At 35.9% G+C, this 24,495-nt stretch overlaps 1 protein-coding gene and 1 long non-coding RNA gene across 2 annotated transcripts in view; one reads left to right on the top strand and one right to left on the bottom strand.

Annotated features, from left to right (window-relative positions):
* LOC136031508 (uncharacterized) overlaps positions 1–24,495 on the bottom strand; it is a 72,417-nt gene that overhangs the window by 26,416 nt on the left and 21,506 nt on the right. The window contains exon 2 of the long non-coding RNA XR_010618524.1: positions 11,986–12,134. This is a non-coding gene — a long non-coding RNA (uncharacterized LOC136031508). The remainder of the gene's footprint in view (positions 1–11,985; positions 12,135–24,495) is intronic.
* Positions 9,326–24,495, top strand: part of LOC136031506 (adenylate kinase isoenzyme 1-like) — a 62,130-nt gene continuing 46,960 nt past the window's right edge. Inside the window, exons 1-2 of the mRNA XM_065711174.1 lie at positions 9,326–9,448; positions 14,466–14,508. Of these exons, the coding sequence (XP_065567246.1) occupies positions 9,446–9,448; positions 14,466–14,508 (46 nt within the window). The 5' untranslated portion in view covers positions 9,326–9,445. The remainder of the gene's footprint in view (positions 9,449–14,465; positions 14,509–24,495) is intronic.

The following is a 24,495-nucleotide window of genomic DNA, read 5'->3' as shown; positions in this document are numbered from 1 at the left end:
ATTTCCTAGAGAAATTGCCTAGAGAGTAAATTGAGCATCCGACGGACTGACCGTATGTCAAACAGAAGTGTGCACGAAAAGAGTAGTTCAATTCCACTTTCTAGGGCTAGAATGAGAGAAAGGTTGAGATGGACAGGGGACGTTCTGCGGCTGAAGGATGACACATTAGAAAAGATTTTCCTTTTTGTCCAACCGTCTAGGGCTAAATGGAAAGAAGATCGCCCATGGTTGGGATCGAAGAATGTTAAAAGGTTTAAGGGAAATAGAAACTTCCTGGGAGGGTGTATAGAGGAAGGCTTTGGATAGATTGAGATGGAGACAGAGCCTGCGCACCTCTGTTGGCCTTAGGTGGCTTGGTGTTGTGGCTAGTTGTAAGTAGTAGTAGTTTACGAATAGATTGGTGTTTTTCTGATTCAAACTTGGATCATGAACTAAGAATAAGAACAAGAAATTGGAACTACCTGTGGATTAAACTTTCTTTACTTGTGGATTAAACTGTGGAGTACAAAGAAGAATAAAAATTAAAAAGAAGGATTTAAAGCAACACTGATCGTACCTCCAACAATGATAATGTTCGATGAGCATAATCAAATTTAAATAATAATGTTGATTATAAACGTGTGGATTATCCACTGGATTATAAACAAAGAAGAAGAAGAAACGAGATCCAACTCTCCCGTGCATAAGAAAAAGAAGAAAAAAAAATTAACAATGAACGTCTTCAGTGGAACTTAATGAATTTTAATAAAAATTACAGTAATAAAATTTGAATACAAAAATAGTGCAGATAATTTCGGGCATGACCTTCGCTTCAATACTACTTGAGTCAACACACTTCTGCCGCTAGTTACACAATGAGGAAATAGGACACGATAGTTTTTAGTTGTCAATTGAAGAGGTGGTCGAATAAGGATAATATGTCTACGAATATGATTGATTTTTTATTTGAGTATTTTACTTTGTCCAGTGCGAAAATAATAGACTATGTAATTCACCCATTCTTTGGGCGATTTAACATAAATTAGGAAAATGGTATAATTAAAATCGAGGGTGTAGATAATAGTCAAGTTGATTCTCTCTTCTGGATTAAAAATAAAGCATAATATATGATTCATTGCAGTCGTAAAATATCAAATATTGTATCGCTACATGTCCCCTTCCTAATGCCTCAATTTTGTCTTAGGCTGTATACAGTTTGTGAAAGTTGACTGTTTGCACTGTTTTTGGACTGATTTCTCATGCCACTGCTTTTTGAAGTGAGTTAATAATGACAATTTAAAAAAAAAGTTAACCGTTGTTTATAGCCTAGGGCTATATCCAGGCATTAGCAGGGAGGGATCTGGGACTCAGTTAAACCGGGAGTAACTTTGAAGATCTGATTAATAGGAATTCTCTGAATAAAATAATTAAGACAAAGCTTGTTATTCAATTTTTTTTTCATAAGTTCGGGAACTACAAATTTGCCATTAATTTTAAGCTATATTGCGAATGTCACGAGAAAACGGGTCACTTTTTTGCATAAGGGAGATGGATTTAAACGAAAGGCATTTAATATGAGCACATTACTCACAAGTTCAACTTGAAACAAGAGATGAGCAAGTTTTTTGAATTGCAAGATTCATAGGTAACCAGTTATTCAGTGAGGTGCTGTTAGCTATAGTAAAGTTAGATATGATAAGATATTTATTTCAAAAAGATCTCTATCACAAGCCCTCGAAGGGCCGAATTCGGACTTCGGAGTCGACTAACAAAGCAAAAAACACTAACACTAATAAAGCACTAACAAAGCAAAAAAAAATTATAATAATAATGAATAATCAAATTATGAGTAAAAAAAACGGTCAAACTAAAACTTGAACAAATACAGGTCAGAAAAAAAAAGGAAGGGGACAAAATAATCAAATAATACAGAAAAGAACAAATATATATATATATATATATATATATATATATATATATATATATATATATATATATATATATATATATATATATATATATATATATATATATATATATATATATATATATATATATATATATATATACTACTACTACTACTAATAACTCACTGCAGCACCAAGCCGCCTGAGGCCAACACAGCTACGCACGCTCCTCCTCCAACCTAATCTATTTAAAGCCTCCCTCTTTACACCCTCCCAGGAAGTTCCCATTTCCTTTAAATCCTTATTTATGACATCCTCCCAACCCAGACAAGGACGACCTGCTTTCCGTGTAGCCCCAGACGGTTGGCCAAAAAGGACAATCTTCGGTAATCTGTCATCCTTCATCTGTAGAACGTGGCCTAGCCATCTCAACCTTTCTTTCATTATAGCCCCAGAAAGCGGGATTGAACCACACTTTTCGTACAACCTACTGTTTGAAATACGGTCAGTCAGCCGGGTACCCAGAACAATCCGTAGGCAATTTCTCTGGAAAACATCTAGTAAATTTTCATCTGCTTTTCGGAGTGTCCATGCTTCAGAGCCATATTTGACCACTGTCATCACTGTAGCTTCCAATATTCTAATCTTGGTTTGTAGGCTTATCTTTCTATTCTTCCAAACTTTTTTTTAACTGTGAAAAAACACCCTGAGCTTTAGCTATTCTACTTTTAACATCTTCACTGCTCCCACCATCTTTACTAATAATACTACCAAGGTAACTGAAGCTCCCAACCTGATCAATCTTTTCGTTAATATATATATATATATATATATATATATATATATATATATATATATATATATATATATATATATATATATATATATACATATATATATATATATATATACATATATATATATATATATATATTTATATATATATATATCTACAAATTAAAAGGGACACTAAAAAAAAGTCCAAAAACCTACAAAAAAAGAACGAAGCATAAAATACACGAAAAACACATATGAATTAAAAGGGAAACTAAACCAAAACAGCGGGGGGCAAGCAAATTAGTGCAACGACCTAGGCAGCACCTCACCAAAAAAAAAAAAAAAAAAAAAAAAGAACGGGGAGAAACTAGTTGGATATTTTATTTCTTTTTTCTGTGATGAAGGGGACAAAGGTTTTTCATATCTGGAAGTAACGCAGCGCATGGGGGACAAAACTGGGATAGGCTCAGAAACAGCTCGAGGCAGTCGTAATCTGGATGGTGAGTGACGTTTGGGGAAAATATTTGCCGTCCGAGGGTTCGTTATTGCATTTTTTGAAAAAAGGAGGCACAACGACAACCTCCTTCACTCAAGGGTTTCCAAACTAGCTTTTTTTAGGAGCAGAGAGAAAGGCACCTTGCCTTCTTTGAAAATTATTCGCAAGGCTCTTTTTTGGATTGACTCAATTTTGTCTGATTCTTCACGAGAGATGCCAGGGTGCTAAACTGGAGAAGAATATTCAAGATGCGGGCGGACAAAAGACGTGCACAACCTTAAGGAGTGAGAAGGGGGGACGCTATATTTATTTAGGAGCTTAAGGAGGGTGATAGACGCATTAGCTTTATGGATGATGTCTTTAACGTGGATATCCCACTTTAAATTTGAAGAAATTGTGACTCCAAGTAATTTAACCGAGGACGCATAAATTTCAGGAGGAATAGGATTAAGAAAACAGGGCGAGGATTTGAGGAAACAAATCGGCATTATCATGGACCTAGAGGGGTTTACTGTTATAGCTAAGTCAAAAGCCTCACTTCCAATTTCATTGAGGATACTCATAGGGTCGCTTATTAAATTTCAGAAGCAACTTTCAACAATCGTTAGGTCATCAACAAATTTACAACGGTCAGGAACTTCTTTCGCGAGGCTGTTAATCATGACTGAAAAAAGGAGGGGGCCTAGGAGAGTTCCTTGGGGTATACCATTGTAGATAGGGAGAGGATTCGAGTAATGGTTCTGGTACTTAACCATCTGCGACCTATTTGTTAAAAAGGAGGCAACCAATTTTACCAGTAAGGGATCGATATTGAACTCGCTGACCAGTTTCTCAATTAAAGTATTGTGGTTAACAAGGTCAAAGGCTTTCTAAAGGTCAATGGAAATTCAGTTTAGCCAGGAATTAGGCTTTTCGAGGATTTTCCCGATGTAGTCAATAAGAGAAACGAGGTAGTGGGAAGTAGAAGTTGATTTTCGGTTTCCGATTTGCTTCAGGTCAGTAAGAGGTAGGATTTTTTCCTCTAGCAAATCTGCAAGGAATCCTTCATACAATTTTGACAAAAAAAGAGTAATAGTAAAAGGTCGAACGCCTTCAAAGCCAGGCTTTCCGTTTTTCTTTTTCAAAGGGGTAATGAAACCCTCTTTCCAAATTGTTGGAATTTGCCCAGACTTAGTAATTTCATTAAACAGGACAGACAAGGGCTTAGAAAGGAAGTCACCGAAGGCTCTAATAAGAGGAAACGGGATATTCAAAGGACAAACACTTGTCTTCCTTAGTTTGTTAATTATATTAAAAAAAAGTTTTTTTAAATGAAAGTAAGGAGCAACATTAAAACTTAAAACGAACAGAAATTACTCCGTATATGAAAGGGGCTTTTCCTCCTCAACGCCCCGCTCTTTACGCTAAAGTTTAACTCTTTCTCTTAACTCTATTTTTAAAACAGTAAGAAACTGGATTGGCAATAATGGAAGGCTCTGGACAATGGAAGCGAGAAATTTATTTAGACTATTTGCAGTAATATCAGGGGGCTCTGGTAAGTTGAAATTAAGCTGGTCAAGACTCCTGCCGCATAGCTTTTTAACCTCAGAATACCAGTTTTTTTGCTTATTAGTGAACAATTCTTCGATCTTATTTTTGTAGTACGATCGTGCCAATTTACGAATTTCTCTTTTAATTGATTTTCTTAGTATATTGGCTTTATCCAGTTTAACATTTTTAAACAGCTTCAATTTGGTTCTAATTAGTGTTTTTGTTGTTTGATTAATAAAGGGTTTATCACTTGAGCACCTTTTAAACCTTTTTTCTGGGAAACAAATTTGATGAAACGTGGCTGTTTTCTGCCCTGGGTTATGGGATTGGACTTCAGTAACAGCTATAATATCTATCAAATTTGATTCTGAAACCACCTCGAGTTCAGTAAGCTTTTCAAAATTAAGACTTTCAGCATTAGTAACTAAAAGTTTAGGAAAAACAAACCGATTGGGGAATCGCGACAGGGACACTTGATGGGTTTGAGAATTTCCTGGGTAGGGTTTTAATTTAATTTTATTATGCTTTGGAGAAGAAGGGTAAGAGAAGGATTGCTTTGGGGATTTGGAGGTGGGGGGACGGGCAAGGATATGGACGAAGCACGAGGAGAGCAACTTGGACTTATTATATGACAATTATTGAATGCAAAAAGTCTGAGACCTGAGTCACGTTGACAGGGTAGGCGCGAGGGATAAAACGAATGGGCTGGGGGTGGGGTTTCGTAAGGTGCTGAGAAAAGGGGGCTGGGTGGGAATAGTGATTCTTGTCCGTCAATAAATTGCTGGTTTGCGGCAGAGTAGGGAGGGTATGGGGCAGCATACTGTAAGGGGGAAGGAAATAGGACTTCTGTATACGGAGAGGGGGAGGAGATAACAAGGGGTAAGGGGGGAGTATGTAATCGGGAAGGGTTTATTAATTGTTGAGCTGAAAATGCAGGGGGGTAAGAATGGAAGTCGACAGGAACCTGACAAAGGGGGAGTCGTGAGTGCTTTCGCCGCTGCCCTAAAAAAGGTTAGGTTTTAAACCTACCCCACGCGTCTGATGATACATGCGCAAAATTACACGACTTAAAATGCTTGGTAAATTTAGTAGGATTAAGGTGGCTTCTGGGCAGCCCAGTTTTGTGGAACCTACTACGACCTTTAATGGGCGATTCAATACGAGCTTTTGTACAGCCAAAGCACCTTCCGCTTGAAAATTTTTTATAAATATCAGCATGGGGGTATTTACACAGATTATTTTTACAACGGCTGAAAACATAAAATTTGCAAATGTGTAGATATTTACAATTACTAGAGATACATCTACTATCTAAGACCTTAAAACACACATTAAGTTTATTACACGTAAAATCATTAAGCTCGTTTTTTTGAATATTTGATTGCATTGTGTAAAAATTTCCGCTTGTCAGTTCAACTGCATTGTCACTTTTTAAAGATGTGTCATTAACCCTGGATTTCAACAATAAATTATCTTCGGTTGAAACGAGGTCAGTATGATTAGGTTGCGTAACCTTTTTAATCACTTGAGAAAATTCTGACGAAGGAAGTACACTAGCACTTGCTTGATGAACTGAAGAATTTTGGTAATGAATATTTGGAGTGGAAGTATCAGCTAAATGAGGAACTCTGGCCGGTGTAGGGGAATTTAAAGAATGTGGCCTATAGCTTCAACAATTGCGAGCTGAAAACCGACTTTTAACAGTTTTATTTCTTTGTCCTTGAAGAAATCACTATTCTGGCGCTCTTAAAGATCAGACAAGCTATCATAAAGAAATTCGAGATTAATAATCCGTCGAGTTTTACGTCGAGAGCTGAAAATTAGTTTCAAGAAGTTTAGCTAAAGATTTTCGGAACATTCTTCTGGAGGTAAAAGCTCTGCTTATAAGTTTTATGATAAATGCTGTCGGAATAGCCTATGTTGGGACGAACTACTCTCATCATCTCGATCCTGGCAGGTATTATTTTGAGGCTATATGCTTGTAAGGTCAATGCATATGCTTTTAAGAAACCGATATTTTCGCCAGGCATGAACCATCCTAAATCACTTGAAGGGCCTCCGCAAGACCAACACGAGAATTCAACGGCCTTAGAGCCCGACCTTGCTCTCAGCTGGAGCTCGTCTCTCTCCTTAAAGAAAAGAAGATATTCATATTCAAACAACCGGGCTAATACTGGAGGTGATCAGATCTTAACGGGAGAAAGCTTTTCCAATAATACTTAGGCTATAATTGAACAGGGATTACTTCAGTTTACTCATGACGCAACACAACGAGAGATACAAGGAGATCTGCTACCTAGGAGGTTCGAAATTGAAACATCTGCATTTTGATGCTGCTGCTATCCAAGAAATAAGTCTTTTGGACCATTTTTCGGCCTTAATAGTGGTAAGAAGAAGAAAGTTATTTGTAGCTTACAATTAAGGCCTGTCTGACCTGGCCCCACTGTTTGCTGTGGATGCCTTGGGGCTACCAGCTATTTAATCTTCAACATCACACCAGTACTACTGATAGTGTTGCTAGAGTATAGTAACGCAATCCAACAGTTTAAAGGGTTCTACAGTTTCTTCAAGCACTGGTATTACAACCAGCGAGTGCGTGAAGCGTTTACTATCTCTTCGAGGGCCAAACTATTTGCCAAGGGTGCCACAACCTGTATCACCACCAATATCTCTTCAACTGTCGTTTTGAAAGGTAAACGGACCCTCTTGTCGATGTATGAATGACGGTACTTCTCGAAAACTTTTTTCCTACCCTGCCGGGGTTCGGAAAAGATAATCTCACACAGTTGGAGAAAATAACTCGCTTTTAACCTCCAAATGTCAACTTCGACAGAATATGTATCTACAAACTCTATAAGCAAACTCTCTGCACAAGCTTCTCAGTTTAGAGACGAGCTAACTACTAAATCACAATTTTTCACACCAAGAAATCAGGTGTAGGACTGGACCCTGGTCAATCCGATAAATGAGGGCTTCAAATCCACAAGCTTTTTGAATAACATTATCTATCAGTGGCCAACATCTCACAGACAGAAACAGATTTTAGCCCGAAAGTTTACTTTTATGAGATTACTGGCTTGGCAACGAGAATTTAGCCTGTCCTTTGAAATTATGCAATGAGCAAATGTAATCAAGAAAAGGAAATGGGTCACTTATCTGAAAAGAAAAGAGGGAGACCCCCAACAAAGCCATAATAATTTTTAACTAACTAACCAAAACAATATAACTAAATAACCAAGAGCAATACTATCGGTGAAATCACTGCAGTGCCAGCAACCATATTGCAATCAGCTGTAGATACTGATTTCAAGAAATATTTACCTCCATCAAAAGACCTGTCAATATTTCTTTCTCCTGTGTCGGCTTCAGAATAATTGGTAATTTCCAGGCTTTTGGGAAACGGAAATTCAGAAGGGCCGGGTGGATATAGTACAAACTTACTAAAGATGATTATCCTGGAAGGTGCGGAGTGCTTAGCTCATTTTACTAACCATTGTTTTAAGTACGGAAAATTCCCTGATTGCTTTAGAGCCGCTGGAGTAGATGCGTTACATGAAGCAGGATATTCAAATGATTCAGATAATTACTGTCCAATTTCGATTTTATCGGCTTTTTCTAAACTTATTGAATGTTAATCGTCTGATTTAGTTTCTTGGGATGATTGATTTCTTTCCCAAGTCACAATTTGGTTTCAGGAGAAATCATTCTACCCAACATGTGGTTTTAGTTCTTACGTAATCTATTTATGACGATATTTTTACATCAAAAAAGCGTTCTACCCGATTTGCCATCGTATTTTGAAGCGAAAACTGCATCATTATGGGATAAGAAGGCCAGCCTGTTCTTTAATTACGAATTTATCAATAAATTCGTTGTGGTTTAAGTCTAATCGTCTGACAACAAGTTCTGACACGATGAAATTTATTATTTACTCTCGGACTTCAACTTCTTGTCCTGGACTTCAGTCACTTGTAGCTTCAAACAACGTGCGTGTTGATCATGTTAGCCTTGTACGTCATTTAGGAATTATCATTGATGAAAGCTTGTCATTCAAACACTATAAACAAGCAGAAATGTTGGAACGATTGTTGGAGTTTTACCCAATTTCTGGATATAGCTGTGCATGCTGTGTATCAGCATAGATGGGTCAATGGATTAAATACATTATTCTTCTTCTTGACCACAATTTTTCTCTGTTGGATCTTTTTTGCTGGATGTTCACCGGTAGATACCAAAAAAAGCTGAAATAATATCGTTTTCGATATTTACATTTCGATTTTTGATATCGATATCTGGTGCGATACATCGATATCGATATTTAGTATCGCCCATCACTACTCTACTCTCTTTCTTTCTCTCTCTCTCTCTCTCTCTCTCTCTCTCTCTCCCTCTCTCTCTCTCTCTCTCTCTCTCTCTCTCTTTCTCTTTCTCTCTGCGACACAGTCTTAGTAATATTAAAAATTGAACGGCTATTGACTAAAAACTAGTGTAGACAATTTTCAAATTTCCTCTTGAAAAACTGAAATACACCCAAACCATGTGCCAATAAGTATGTCGGCTTGTCACCTTCAGGGAATTCTGTCTTTTACATTGCCCATTTATTAGTTTCTCTATTTCTAAAGAATCTGATTCCAGTTCCTTTTAGAAAACGCGTGCGCTGTTCCCTCAAAATATGATGTCAGAATAGAAAGATGTAGTATTGTACTCTGGAATAGTTTTCTTTTCAATTTGACTTTGACTGAAAATTGATTTGAAAATGGTAAGTCTTTTCTTGATCTGATTTAGTTGTATTTTCGACTTGAAATTTCTGAGAGCTTTACTTTTTATAATATCTGATCAATTTAATATTTAATTAAGATGGTTAGAATTTCTTGCCATGGTGCAGATAAGACTTTACAGAGCGTAATTTTTCTAGTCCATTGTGATTAGATTGCGTTGGCAATCTTTCAAAGTTTGATGAAAGAAGGTATTCAGTCCTAGATAAGTTTTTTCACACATTTGACTATATTTTGCTATACATTTATAACCATAATATGGTAATTTTGGGTTACTGTGCTTAGCTTCACTATTTGGACCAGACTTTCATGTCTAAAAGTGTTTGATTTATTGCAGTTGCTTATCTTAATATTTTCATCTTTAATATTATCATAGAACATTTTTTAATCCTGTTTCTTTTAACATTATCTGTCAATACTATTTAATTCAAATGAAACCATTCTTGGACAGCTGATTGTCTGCGCAACCCCTAATTCCCACGTGCGTGTCGCTGACAATCGTTGCGATTTTGTGGATTACGAAGTATTGTTGCGGAAATGCACAAGTCCCCATGCGTCAACGTTTTTCAAAACATATGAAAAACTTCCTCAGGAATCAAATGGATACTAATATTACTGCTAACAACTGACTGCAGTAGTCTGCCACCTGAGGCCAATTCAGCTGCGCTCCCTCCTCCACCATCCCATACCATTCAAAGCTTGCCTCTTAAATCTATCAAACTATTCAAAGCTTCGAAGAACTTCGAATTTCAATTAAATACATCATTATGACCCCCCCCACTAAACAATGAGCTACTTTTCGTTTGACTCCAGTGCAGAAAACATTACAATACGAACTAAGGAGGCGTAAAGTGGTGACCATGAACAAAATTGCCGAGGATCTGGAAGATGCAACTAGACGGCATAATAGTAAAATGCTGTACTGGTATGTCAATAAATTGAGTGGGATTAGTCAATCCGGACTTGTCCCAGTTGAAGATAATAAAGGGAACACAATTAGTGATAAGGAAAGAGCTAAAGAGAGATGGGCAGAGCATTTTGAGAATGTAATAAACCGAAATAGAGGTGCAGGAAAAGATACAAAGAAAATGAAAACGTTTGTGATACCTGGGATGTGAAGGAAGATTTCTTTTGTGAGGAAGAATTAGCGACAGTACTAAAAGGATTAAAAAATAATAAAGTCCCAGATGCTAATAGCGTGGTAAATGAGTTTCTTTAATATGGTGGCTCTGAGGTTACAAATAAGCTACTGAAGATTAAGAATATGATTTTTGGAAAAGGGGAAGTACCTAGCGATTTCAGGAAAATTTTAATTAGACCACTGTATAAGAAAAGTGATAAGCGTGAGTTTGGTAATTATTGAGGCATTAGTCTGGTCTCTGTAGATAGCAAATTAGTTAGTAATACGATACTTTTAAGACAGAGAAATGCTGTAGACACAATTATAAGAGAACAGTGCGTTTTAGAAAAGGTAGAGGATTTGTCGACCAAATTTTCTACCTTAGGTTAATAATTGAGAAGTGCCTGAGCTAACAAACACCTTTGGTCCTCATTTTTGTAGATTACGAGCAAGCGTTCCATTCTGTTGACATAAGAGCTTTACTACTACTACTACTACTAATAACTCACTGCAGCACCAAGCCGCCTGAGGCCAACACAGCTACGCACGCTCCTCCTCCAACCTAATCTATTTAAAGCCTCCCTCTTTACACCCTCCCAGGAAGTTCCCATTTCCTTTAGGAAAGGTGTAATCCTAAAGAGCTTTAGGAAAGGTGTAATCCTTGTATGGTATACCAGACAAATACATTAAAGTGATTAGTGCTATATCCGAGAATAACACTGCTGCGGTTAAGGTAAGAAATAAGGTTAGCAGCTGGTTTCATATTAAATCAAGAGTTAAGCAGGGTTGTGTTTTATCCCCCTTTATATTGATCATTTTGATGTACTTTGTCTTAACGAGCACAGGAAAGGCAATGGGAGACCAGAAAATCAAATATGGAGGAAAAACTCTAATGGACTTGATTATGCTGATGATTTAAGCATCCTAGATGAAAGTGAGAGCAAATGAATTAAGTTTTAGAGATTTTGCGAGTTCAGGGTGCTAGAATAGGTTTAAAATTAATGTTAAGAAAGCTAAGTCACCAAGGCTAGGAATAAGTAAAAATGAAAAGATAACATTGGGTGACGAAAGATTGATCAGGTGGACAGCTTCCCTTACCTCGGTAGTATTATTAGTAAAGACGGTGGGAGCAGTGAAGATGTAAAAAGTAAAATAGCTAAGGTTCAGCGTGTTGTGACTGAATGGTATTAAAGTAACAAGGACAGTGAAATAAAATCTGATTGTTTAGACTGCTTAAGTGGAAACTTGCACAACTATATATTCTGAAGCAGTTAAGAAAAAATCCAGAATCTCCTATTTAACGAAAAAAGTCTATATAAAGTTATACAGATGTTTGTAGCAGCGGATGCCATATTAAAAAAAAAGAAAAAAAATGGTACCAAATAGTTTAAGGAATTTTACCTTTGCTTTGAAGGTGCTATTGTCTTCGGAAACCGTAGAATCATAAATCTCTGAGTTTTTTCGGATGTAAAGCGCTGTTGAATTTAACTAATTTTGCTTATTTATTTTCACGGTTCAACATGGCAACACTGAGAAAATGTAGTACTGCCCTAAAAATTTAAAATTTTAAAATAGCCAAAGAAGACACTGGAAAATCACAGGTTTCTCGTATGAATATACCCAAGAAAGGTTTGGGAGCAAAAAATGTTTCAGTAGCTTTATAAGCAGCATTAATAGGTACAATCATTAATAAACAAATTATTTTAAAGCTAAGATGATTGTATGTGGAATTGATCGTTTTTCTCTGATTTAGAGGGGTGGTTCGAGTATGACAAGGCTTGGAAGGTGGTGAAGTATCACCCCCTAAACTGATAGATTCAAGACGAGTATAAAAAAAATACTGAGCTTGAAGCAAGCTGGAGCAGATGCAAAAAGTGTTGGGGGGGTGCACCAACAAAAATTGGACTCTCCCAATGGCATATCTCTCCCTTCCAACTCTATAATAAGTATATCTCACGAATTTATAGGGTGTTATCTGCCCCAATAACCTTCCCCTGGGTCCGTCGTTTGAGACAAAAAGATTTGGTTGATTTTTACAAAAAAGAACTCAATCACAATACCAATTCCAGACAGTTGTTTAAGAAGATTAAATAAAAAACAAGTTTTTTTCAAATGAAAGTAAGGAGCAACATTAAAACTTGAAACAAACAGAAATTATTAGGTATACGAGGAGACTACCGCCTCCTCAACACCTTGTTCTTCATGCTAAAGTGTTTTAGTACTTATAAAAGGATTCTTATTGTTTTAATTAAACGACCCTTGTGTTTCAGGAGTTATTTTTAAATTATTGGGACAAAATTCAAACTTTAGCATAAAGAGCGTTGCGTTGAAGAAGGGGCATCCCCCCCCTCATATGTGTAAAATTTCTGTTCGTTTTTAAGTTTTGTTGTTCCTCCTTACTTTCAGTTGAAAAAACTTGTTTTTATTATTTAGTTCCTGATAGTTTTTTAAATAACGCCAGAAAACCTGGCTCCACTCCCACGAAAAATCCTCTCCCCCACGGAAATATACTCTGGACAATTCGATCCTGGTGAAAATTTACCCGGACAATTACCCTTAACACCTCCACTTGTAAAATTGAGTCGGTAAACAGAAAGCAAGATATGTAAAGAAATTTCGTATAGGAATTCTGAAAAATTCCCCCAGTGTACGATTTCTCCTTAAAAGTTCACGCCCTGGAAACTTCCCTCTTCATGGAAAGTCCTCCCTGTGCAAAATCCCCTCATCAAAAAATTCGCCCTCCCCTCCCCACCTGAAAAATGTATGTCTGGTTCCCAATAACAAATACTTTACGTAAACAATGGCAAATTTTATAACTTAAAGAACTTTCTTCAAGGGCTCTGGGGAGTTATGTTATCTCCAAAGACGTAATTACTCGGTCTTTTAACTATTCTGAACAAAATTGATGTCTCAGAATCTTGATCAGACGATTTTGGGAAACAAAGTGGCGTGGTAGGGGACCTACTTCCCCTCCGATTTTTTGATCACTTAAAAAGGGCACTAGAACTTTTAATTTCGGTTAAAATGAGCCCTCGCCTGATACTCTAGGCCTAATTTGTCGATATGATCACACCTGAGGAGAAAAAGAAAAAAAACATCAAACAAATAAACACGCATCCGTGATCTTTCTCCTGGCAAAAAAATACAAAAGTTTCACTTTTTTAAAGATAAGAGCTTGAAACCTTTACAATAGGGTTTTCTGATACGTTGAATCTGATGGTGTCATCTTTATTAATTTTCTATGACTTTTAGGGGGTTTTTCCCCTTTTTTCGAAAATCAGATAAATTTTCTGAGGTGCGTAACCTTAGATGGGTAAGGTTAAACTTAACGAACCTCATATATATATATATATATATATATATATATATATATATATATATATACATATATATATATATATTTAAATATAAATATTATATATATATGTATATTATATATATCAAAATTCCATTTTTTTAGAGTTTCGGCGACTACTGAGCCGGGTCGCTCCTTACATTTAGTTTGTTACCACAAACTATTTGAAAATCTGAATGTCACATTCTTTTCAGTGTTGCCACGTTGAACTCTGGAATAAATAAGCAAACTCATTTAGTTGAACTTAACAAGGAATTCCGTCCATAAAAATTTCAAAATCAAATATGGACAACTACTTATTGAAAGGAGTAGGCTATTATACCTTCCTTAGCTGTTTGGTGCCGTATATTTTTAGCTTTATTTTGTAATGATTTTCTACCCACGTTTTGTCATAATTTTGGTGTCCACTACTACACACAACTGTACGCTATATTATCTGAAAAAGAAACTGTATTATCTAATAGAACTTTGTGTAAAATATTTCAATGATACTTCAACCTTTACATTTATTTTCTTTTTCTTACAGGCAGAAGCAGATATTTGTAAAAGACCTATCATTTTCATCGTAGGTAAAGTATCATATGATTTATTTGCTAATATATCAATGAATAATAAAAAAATATTTAAAAAAATGTGATATTTAAATTTTCTAGAAACTACCATTAAGAGTTAAACCCTCGGAAAGTTACTTTTAACTTTATTCATTTCTTTTTGCTATTAAATAAAAAAAACAAGTTTTTTTAACTGAAAGTAAGGAGCGACATTAAAACTTAAAACGAACAGAAATTACTTCGTATATAAAAGAGGCTGCTTCCTCATCAACGCCCCGCTCTTTACGCTAAAGTTTGACTCCGTCTCTCAATTCTTCTTTTTAAAACAGTAAAAAACTTTAGCGTAAAGAGCGGGGCGTTGATGAGGAATCAGCCTCTTTCATATACGAAGTAATTTCTGTTCGTTTTAAGTTTTAAAGTCGCTCCTTACTTTCAGTTAAAAAAACTTGTTTTTTTTATTTAATTTCTGAACGTTTTTGAATCAATGCATGTTTTGATTTTGGCTCTCCGCAGAGGAATAATTGAAACGAAATTTGCATTTTTTTTGGCTAAATGGCTTTCTCATAATTTTGATCGAATGATTTTGAGAAAAAAAGAGCGGGGGAGGATGCCTATTTGCCCTCCGATTTTTTGGTTAATTAAAAAGGCAACTAGTACTTTTAATTTTTTACGAATATTTTTATTAGTAAAAGATTTACGTAACTTATAAATTAGCTTACGTAAAGAACTTTTGTATTCTCATATTTTTATTACATATATGAGGGGGTTCGCCCCCTTGTCAGATCCTCGCTCTTTACACTAAAGCTTAAATTTTGTCCCAATTCATTAAGAAGGACCCCAGAATCACAAAAGCCGTAGAATAAATAGTTGAAATTACTAAAAATACTTTAACGTAAAGAGCGAGGTATTAGGAGGAGATGAGCCCCTCAAATGGGTAATAATTTCTGTTTGTTTTAAGTTTTAATGCTTTTCCTTACTTCCAGCTGAAAGATTTTTTCATATTTATTTTTTCATTGTGTTTTTAAATAATGCTAGTAAATCCTGCGCTCCCTTCATGGAGATTTTCTTCCCCCATGACAAATTATCGATGGAAAGTTTCCCCAGCATATCCCCCTCTTTTCAACCCCTCCCCAACCAAAAAAATCCTCCTGAAAACGCCTGTATACTTCCCAATAACCATTACTATATGTAAGCATTGGTCAAAGTTTGTAACTTGTTGCCCCTCCCATGGGGACTGTGGGGGAGTAATTCGTCCCCAAAGACATAGTTATAAGGATTTTCGACTACGCTGAATAAAATGGCTATCTCAGAATTTTGATCCGTTGACTTTGGTAAAATAATTAGCGTGGGAGGGGGCCTAGGTGCCCTCCAATTTTTTGGTCACTTAAAAAGGGCACTAGAACTTTTCATTTCCGTTAGAATGAGCCCTCTTGCAACATTCTAGGACAACTGGGTCGATACGATCACCCCTGGGAAAAACAACAACAAAAAAACAAAAAAACAAATAAACACGCATCCGTGATCTGCCTTCTGGCAAAAAATACAAAATTCCACATTTTTGTAGATAGGAGCTTGAAACTTCTACAGTAGGGTTCTCTGATACGCTGAATCTGATGGTGTGATTTTCGTTAAGATTCTATGACTTCTACGGGGTGTTTCCCCCTATTTTCTAAAATAACGCAAATTTTCTCAGGCTCGTAACTTTTGATGGGTAAGACTAAACTTGATGAAACTTATGTATTTAAAATCAGCATTAAAATGCGATTCTTTTGATGTAGGTATTGGTATCAAAATTCCATTTTTTAGAGTTTTGGTTACTATTGAGCCGGGTCGCTCCTTACTACAGTTCGTTACCACGAACTGTTTGATTGACTCTACGTCATTAAAACCATTTTTACTTTACCGCATCGCGGTAGTACGTATGATTAGGTAGCGGGAAATTATAATGCCTGAGCCATATTGTTGCCCAAATTGAAAATAAACCGAAATTAGGCACCAAATGTGTGTAATTCGGGGAGTTGAGCAATGTTCAACTTTCAAGCCCAATCTCTTTGATTGACCCATCTGAGAGAGAGGTTAAGGCGTAGTTCTTTGAAATTAGAAGAGAAATATCTGTACGATGAGCATGGTAATATAAGCCGGGTTCAACCTGGTTGAACCAGGTAGCGAACCTGTCTGATACAATCTATTTAGATTAATTTCTTGCCTTTTCAGTTTTGTACTTTTGCAATATATGTTAAAATCCAGGGAGACTACAAGTCATTCTTAATTTCTTTTTTTATAAACTTGTATGACGGTGGTTTGGCGCGGGTATATTATGCATATAGTTTGAAGATCATACCCGAGAATATACCATAAGTTTAGACGCAAAAAGGGAACAAAGACACAAGTTCACAATTAACTATTAAATTCTGATAAAATGAACATTATTAAATTAGAAATATCACTATTTGTTATGAAAAGGCGTGACGTTGTGTACTTCCAGCGTAAACTGCTCAAGGTATGGTCTTTGCTGATTTTGGGCTTTCTTTTTGATTTATGTAACTAGCACCATCGATCGTGACAATGAAAGATTTTCAATGTTTCTTCATGTTCTTATGGATTTTTTTATTGATTTTCGACCCCTCTCCTCCCAAAAAACAACATTAAACGAACACAATTGTCAATAATATTATGGTGATTATGTCTTATGATATGGAGCCCTAAGCCTTGATTGCTTTTTTAGTCTCTGTCTTCTGCAATTTGAAAAAAAAGAAGAAAATTCAGATTAAGATTAGTGTGCAAAATATTTTTATTATAGGCTTTAAAATAGTGTATTTTAATATTAAGTTTTTAATAATATTCTATAAATTTTTTATCATTTTGAACAAACACCGAAAACAAGAAGAACAATAGGGAATTTCTCAAGACAGTGAGAAACAAATTAGAATGAATATTTCGGCCCTAGGTCCAGGGACCGTCCTCAGCAATACAGATGTATAATAAAAAACAACTTACAAGAGGATAAAATCAATAAAACTAAAATGAACCGTTTTTTAAAACAGTCCCAGCATCCTTACCTCAGCGAAGTTCAGCCAGGACTGATAAATAAACTTACCTTACCAAATATTATAAAAAAAACAATAGATATTAACACAGAACCTGTCACAAATATACCTATGAGATCAGTAGCGTAAAAAGCTAGGCTGGCATCAAAAACGTGTTTTTAAATCATTTTCTTTCATTTCAATGAATTGCCTCGTTTCATCACAATTTATTTATCAGTCCGGGTTGAACTTCGCTGACGTAAGGATGCTGGGACTGTTTTGAAAAACGATTCATTTAAGTTTTAGTGATTTTATCCTCTTGTAAGTTGTTTTTATTATACATCTGTATTGCTGAGGACGGTCCTTGGACATAGAGTCGAAACATTCATTCTAATTTGTTTCCCACTGTCTTGAGAAGTTCCCTATTGTTCTTCTTGTTTTAGGTGTTTGTGATGGAAAGGCAGTGTGGTCTTCGTCGTTATTTACGTTTTGATGCTTACAAATTTTTTTTCTAAAGGCATCATTTATTTTTGGCATAGAACTGTTTTATTCTGTAATATCCATAAAGCACACTTGAACGTGAATTCTCTTATTCTTTTTTTCTGACACTAATTTTTACATATCTAAAAAAAAAATTCTTGCTAAGAATGCCTGCATTTTGACTTCGTTTTTTTTCTTTTTTTTTTAACTAGGATTTGGGGTTTTGGGATTTCCCAGTCCCCAAACGTTTAACAGAGGAAGAATAATAGCCTTAATTATCAGGGCTTTTAAATATAATTGTAAGTACAAGTGATTCTAAGTACAGGAGTTTTGTGACTTTTTCATTATATGTGAGTGAAGACATCATGAGAATTTGAAATAATTAATTGCTAAACGTCAATTATCATACAGTTCGTGGTAATGAACTGTAGTAAGAAGCGACCCGGCTCAATAATAACCAAAACTCTAAAAAATGGAATTTTGATCATCAAGTTCAGTCTTACCCATCAAAAGTTACGAGCCTAAGAAAATTTGCCTTATTTTAGAAATTAGGGGGAAACACCCCCTAAAAGTCATAGAATCTTAACGAAAATCACACCACCAGATTCAACGTGTCAAAGAACGCTGTTGTAGAAGTTTCAAGTTCCTATCTACAAAAATGTGGAATTTTGTATTTTTTTTTGCCAGAAGACAAATCACGGGTGCGTGTTTATTTGTTTGTATGTTTTTTTGTTTTTGTTTTTTCCCCAGGGGTGATCGTATCGACCCAGCGGTCCTAGAATGTTGCGAGAGGGCTCATTCTAACGGAAATGAAAAGTTCTAGTGACCTTTTTAAGTGACCAAAAAAATTGGAGGGCACCTACGAACCCTCCCGCGCTAATTATTTTCCCAAAGTCAACGGATCAAAATTCTGAGATAGCCATTTTATTCAGCGTAGTCGAAAAACTTTACAACTTTGACTTTGAGGCGTCTTACTCCCCCACAGCCCCCGTGGGAGGGGCTACAAGTTACACACTTTGACCGGGGCTTACATATAGTAATGGTTATTGGGAAGTGTACAGGCGTTTTCAGGGGGATTTTTTGTTGGGTTGAGGGGTTGAGAAGAGGTGGATATGTTGGGGGAACTTTCAGCTGGAGGTAAGGAGCAGCATTAAAACTTAAAACGAACAGAAATTATTACCCATATAAGGGGCTCACCTCCTCCTAATACCTCACTCTCTGCCCTAGAGTGTTTTTAGTAATTTCAACTATTTATTCTCCTGCTTTTGTGATTCAGGGTTCATTCTTAATGAATTGGGACGAAATTTAAGCTTCAGTTTAAAGAGCGAGGCACTGACGAGGGGGTGAACCCCCTCATATATGTAATAAAAACATGAGAATACGAAAGTTCGTTACGTAAGCTAATTTATAAGTTACATGTATCTTTTACTAATAAAAACATTCGTAAAAAATTAAAGGTCTAGTTGCCTTTTAAGTCGCCAAAAATCGGAGGGCAACTAGGCTTCCTCCTCCGCTCTTTTTTTCTCAAGATCATTCGATTAATATTATGAGAAATCCTTTTAGCCAAAAAAGAATAAATATGTAAATTTCGTTTTAACTATTCCTCTGCGGAGCCAAAATCAAAACATGCATTGATTCAAAAACGTTCAGAAATTAAGTAAAAAAAACAAGTTTTTTTAACTGAAAGTGCGGAGCGACATTAAAACTTAAAACGAACAGAAATTACCTCCTATATGAAAGGGGCTGCTTCCTCATGAACGCCCCGCTCTTTGCGCTAAAGTTTTTTACTGTTTTAAAAAGAAGAGTTGAGAGAAAGAGTCAAACTTTAGCGTAAAGAGCGGGGCGTTGCTGAGAAAGCGGCCCCTTTCATATGCGAAGTAATTTCTGTTCGTTTGAAGTTTTAATGTCGCTCCTTACTTTCAATTAAAAAAACTTGTTTTTTTTTACTTATCAAACACAAAGATAATATATTCTTGAGGTAGATGATACATACATCTTAAAACGAGTAAAAATTCAATTGAATATTCAAGTAAACTTAAAACGAACAAAAATTACTTTGAAAAGGAGTTTGGCTACTGCCCCTTCCCCATCCCCTAAACGTAAAAGTTCTAAAACCTATAGTATCATTTGCGTTTCATTGAAAACTATGTTATTTTGAACAGTGCACTTTACTTTTTCAAAATATCGATGAAAAATAAAAATAAATCCCGACAATAGTCAAAATGACTGGCAGGAAGCGAGGAAAATAAATTATGTATAGTGATATACATAATGATATTAATGCCTGGAATCTCAACACTTCTAGATACCACATTATATCTGCAAGATACAACACTGTTCATTGTATTCAAGATACAACACTGTATTTTTTTTGTCAATGTTATGAATATAAAACAAGTATTTATAATATATTTTGTTTTTAGTAAAACACAAATGACGTAATAGGCCTTAGAACATTTATGGTTTGGGTATCGGAAAGGGTCCGTAGCCAAACTCCTGTTGGGATTAATTTTAAAAAGGGAATGGGAGGGAAGCTAGTAGGGGGATGTTTTTAACATCCCCCTCAATATGTCTTGAAAGTTTCAACTTAATATATTCAGCCGTTCTTAAGACATTGGAGATCCCCCTTTTTAATAAACTGTCTGCGCATAGTGGGTCTTGATTTAGTTTAACATACCCCTCAACAATCCACAAAGTTTAACCTTAATATCCTTAGCCTTTTCAGACACACCCAAGATCCAACATTTCCCCTTTTCCTAATGATAAATCCTGCAAGTAAATAACGGGCAAACTAAATAATTTACAGCCCTTGCTCTGTGACTTTGTGGGGCATGACATTCCTGGAGGCAGAGCTATTAGACTTTTTGACTAGTTGGGAAAAAACTGCTATTTTGAAATTTTGATCTTCTTGAGGAGAGGGGCAGCTAAAATGGAAAGGAAGAGGGAGGGCTGGCCACCCCATATAATCTTCAACATCCTTTCAGCATAGTTTTCAAGTTTCAAGTTAATACTCTCAGCTGTTACTTATATATTGCTGATCTGCCCTTTTGATAACTAGCATGAACATGGTGTTTTCGACTCTTTGGCATTCCTCTCAGTATTTCATGAAAGTTTCACCTCAATACCCTAAGCCGTTTGGGAGAACCAGGGAAAGCCCCTTTTTCCCAATCATAAATCTTTTATGTTGACCATGGGTAACTTCTATTAATTACAGTCCTTGCCTTGGGGGCTGTGGAGGGTGATGTAAACCCTGGTGGCATAGTTATTTGACCTTTGGATTGTTTTGAACAAAATGGCTGTCTCAAAATTTTGATGGAATATAATTAGATAAAAAGGTGTGTGAGAGAGGCTGGTTAACCCCTGGTCACTTTTGTACTTAAAAACGGTACTAGGACTTGGAATCTCCAATCGAATGAGCCCGCTTCGAAGTTTATACAACCACATCTTCCATATAAAGTGACCCTTGAGAAATAATAATAATACATTGAAGCCTTATGACTCTTTAGCATAGGCAACGCTAGAGCATTGTCTCTGATACTTTCTTTCCCTAAAAAAGTCTCTATCTTCTGTGATTTTAAGCACATTTTCTTTATTATAGTATATTTTGTTATATATTTACAACATAAAACTGAAAATGAGGTAACATCAGCTTTTTATTTTTAGGTTGGGTTATTGTTTTTGCCACCGTAAAATAAAAATAAGATTTATAATAATTTGTAAGATTAATTTACATCCTAATTGTGTTCGTTTCATTACAAAAATGGAGAAAAAATAATGACAAAACTTGATCTTTTGGTAAATATGCTTTTAAGCTATTGATTTTTACTTTGGATTGTTGTTTCTGCTGCTGCAAAACATAAAACAAGATTTGAATCGATTTTGAAAATTGAGCTGTGTCATAATTTTTTCGTTAAAGTAGAAAAAAAAATTGAGACAAAATCATTTCAAAATGAGACTGTTCACGAGTCTGAAACCCAAGTGCATTACAAAATAAGATAAAAAAGACTATTAATTTGATGGAGTTCATGCAATTTTACTGTCGAATGTAATTGACTTTATTCTGCACTGTTTGGAAAGCCCTCTAATTAGATGGGCATCATTTGTAATAAAAGGAAAGGTGTCCACTCTAAATCAGGAGTCCCTTCCATCTAAAGTAGGATTCCTGATCTTTGGGCCATTGAAGAAAAATTGGAATGACAACGGACACGAAAATGACTCAATGAATTAAAATAGTCTATTAACTGTCAAGTGAAAATGGCAAAAAAACAGATCAAATGAACGAAAAAAGGAAAAAAATAGGAAAAGAGAAAGGGGGAAAATATACAAAGAGGGGAAAAATTAGTGGACAAAAACTACGGAAAGGCCTGCCAAGAAACTGCTTTCGCGGAGAGAGATGAAGGGACATCAAAAGGGATGGAGTTCCATAGTAAAATGAATTGGTAAACAGGAGATCTCTGAGCTGCAGTCGATGATCATTTAGGTAAAATAAATCTGCGAGAAGAACTGCGTAAAGAAGAAGAGTGCCTATCTAGCCTGTCCGTGAAGAAAAATTACTGCAGAGACAGCGGAATTGTACCTTGAAAAGCAGGATGCACTAACTAAAGACTACTTTTATTTACAATTTAATCAATCAATGCTATTCTAGTATCATTATATGGATCAGCAGGAGGGTATAACCAAGGGAGAAGAAAAGTAGCATTCACCGCCCTATTTTGGGCTTTTTTAAGTGATCACAGAAGAGATTTGGCATTACTACCACAGTCAGAGCAACAGTATGAAAGGTAAGAAAAAGCAAAAGCATAATAAAAACACATCTGGGGGAAGAAATGAGCTAACCCAGTGCGACATCGAAGACTGAAGGAGGATGAGGGAACGGATGTGAGTAATATTGGGTTTGAAAGAAAGCAATCCAGAAACACTTCGAAAAATTTCATTGTAGTAGCTTGCAGCACAATATCGTCCCCATAAGTCAGGATTATTGTCGCCTGTACATCACACATACGATAAGGGGTCCTGAAATGTACAGCGACACTTCTCGGCTGTTAAAACCCATACCATTTGACAAGCACCACTCCTTCAATTTATCAAGAAGACCTTGAGCTACAGAAGTGGCAGGTAGTAGGTCCATTGCAGCAATGATAAAGTTACTGTCGTCAGCAAAAAGGACAGGCTGCACATGAGGATGAAGATCGTCAACAAGATCGTTAATAGAGATAACAGACAAAAGTGGTCCAATCGCAGAGACCTGTGGGACACCTTCCGATACAGACAAAGTAGAGGAACAAGTACCGTTACATGAAACATATTTAGATCTTCCTTAAGGTAAGACCTTAACCATCCTAGTGGGATTCCATGCACTTCAAATAAAGATAGTTTAGACGCAAGAACACAGTGGTCGACCATAATTTTGAAAAGTCAAAAAATAGAACCAAAACACACAACCTTTTGTCGAGATTAACTTGCCTGTTGCATCTGAAAGTAGAGAAAGGGGAACGAAAACCATACTGATGGTTGTATGATGGTTTTATGACAAAATTTCATGCAGTCGTATTAGTACTAAATACAAATGAAAAGAATCTACAATGCACGACTTTTTCAACAACTTTTGAGACAACGGGAAAGAGAGAAATAGGTCGATAATTTTGATTAAAGAGGAACTACCTTTTTTTAATGCAAAGGTACAACATTAGCAACTTCAGATAAATCAATAAAAACACCAGAAGAAAGAAAAAAGTTAGTCTAGAGATAAACTGACCAATTTTAAACGATATTACTCCTCAAACCAAAATCATCGACCGAACGGCTACACGGAAGCTGACACATAATACTAGAAATTTCAATATCGATACATGGGGAAAGGAAAGGAAACTTTTCTGTTAAGGGAATACTACTTACTCTACATTGGGGTGGAATGTGAGCCGAAGCAATTGCACTCATCAATTCGACACGAAAAAGACGGCTTTTTGGCAGCACGCACTGAAGAAGTAAGTAGATTTCTTATCGTTTATAATTCAAAAGGTAATTCTGTGTCTTATTTTTACATGCAGTCTTGAACAGAGATGCTTTCATATGTATAGCAGTGATCAGACCTCTAGATATCCATGTACAGTTGGATGTTGAATTCCTCGGCCTAAGAGGAAAATGTTTTTCCAACAAAGTTCCAATGCGACAAAAAATAAACTCGTCGCAGATTCTGAGTCACTAGCGTCCAGAACACTAGATCAATCGTTACTTTGAAGACCATGTATTAAATTAGAAATTTCTGTAAAAATTCTAAAAAAAGATTCACCTTGCTCATCCGCAGCAATCTCAGTTTTAGGCATAAACAAGGATAGATAAATAGGGGAAGGATAAGAAAGATCAGTACAAACACAACTGGAAGTAAAATTTAAATTACGAGAATGAGAAATGAAAACATTATGTGCAGAATTTTTTGTGGGGTCACCACGAGAACAGAAAAAAAGAAGGCAGTGGCCTCGAAGAAGAAATTAAATCAAAA

This window comes from Artemia franciscana, chromosome 9 (genome assembly GCF_032884065.1).
Source record: "Artemia franciscana chromosome 9, ASM3288406v1, whole genome shotgun sequence".
In the NCBI taxonomy this organism is placed as follows: Eukaryota; Metazoa; Arthropoda; class Branchiopoda; order Anostraca; family Artemiidae; genus Artemia; species Artemia franciscana.
The sequence above is the reverse complement of the archived record's forward strand: the minus strand, read 5'-3'. Positions and strand labels throughout refer to the sequence as shown.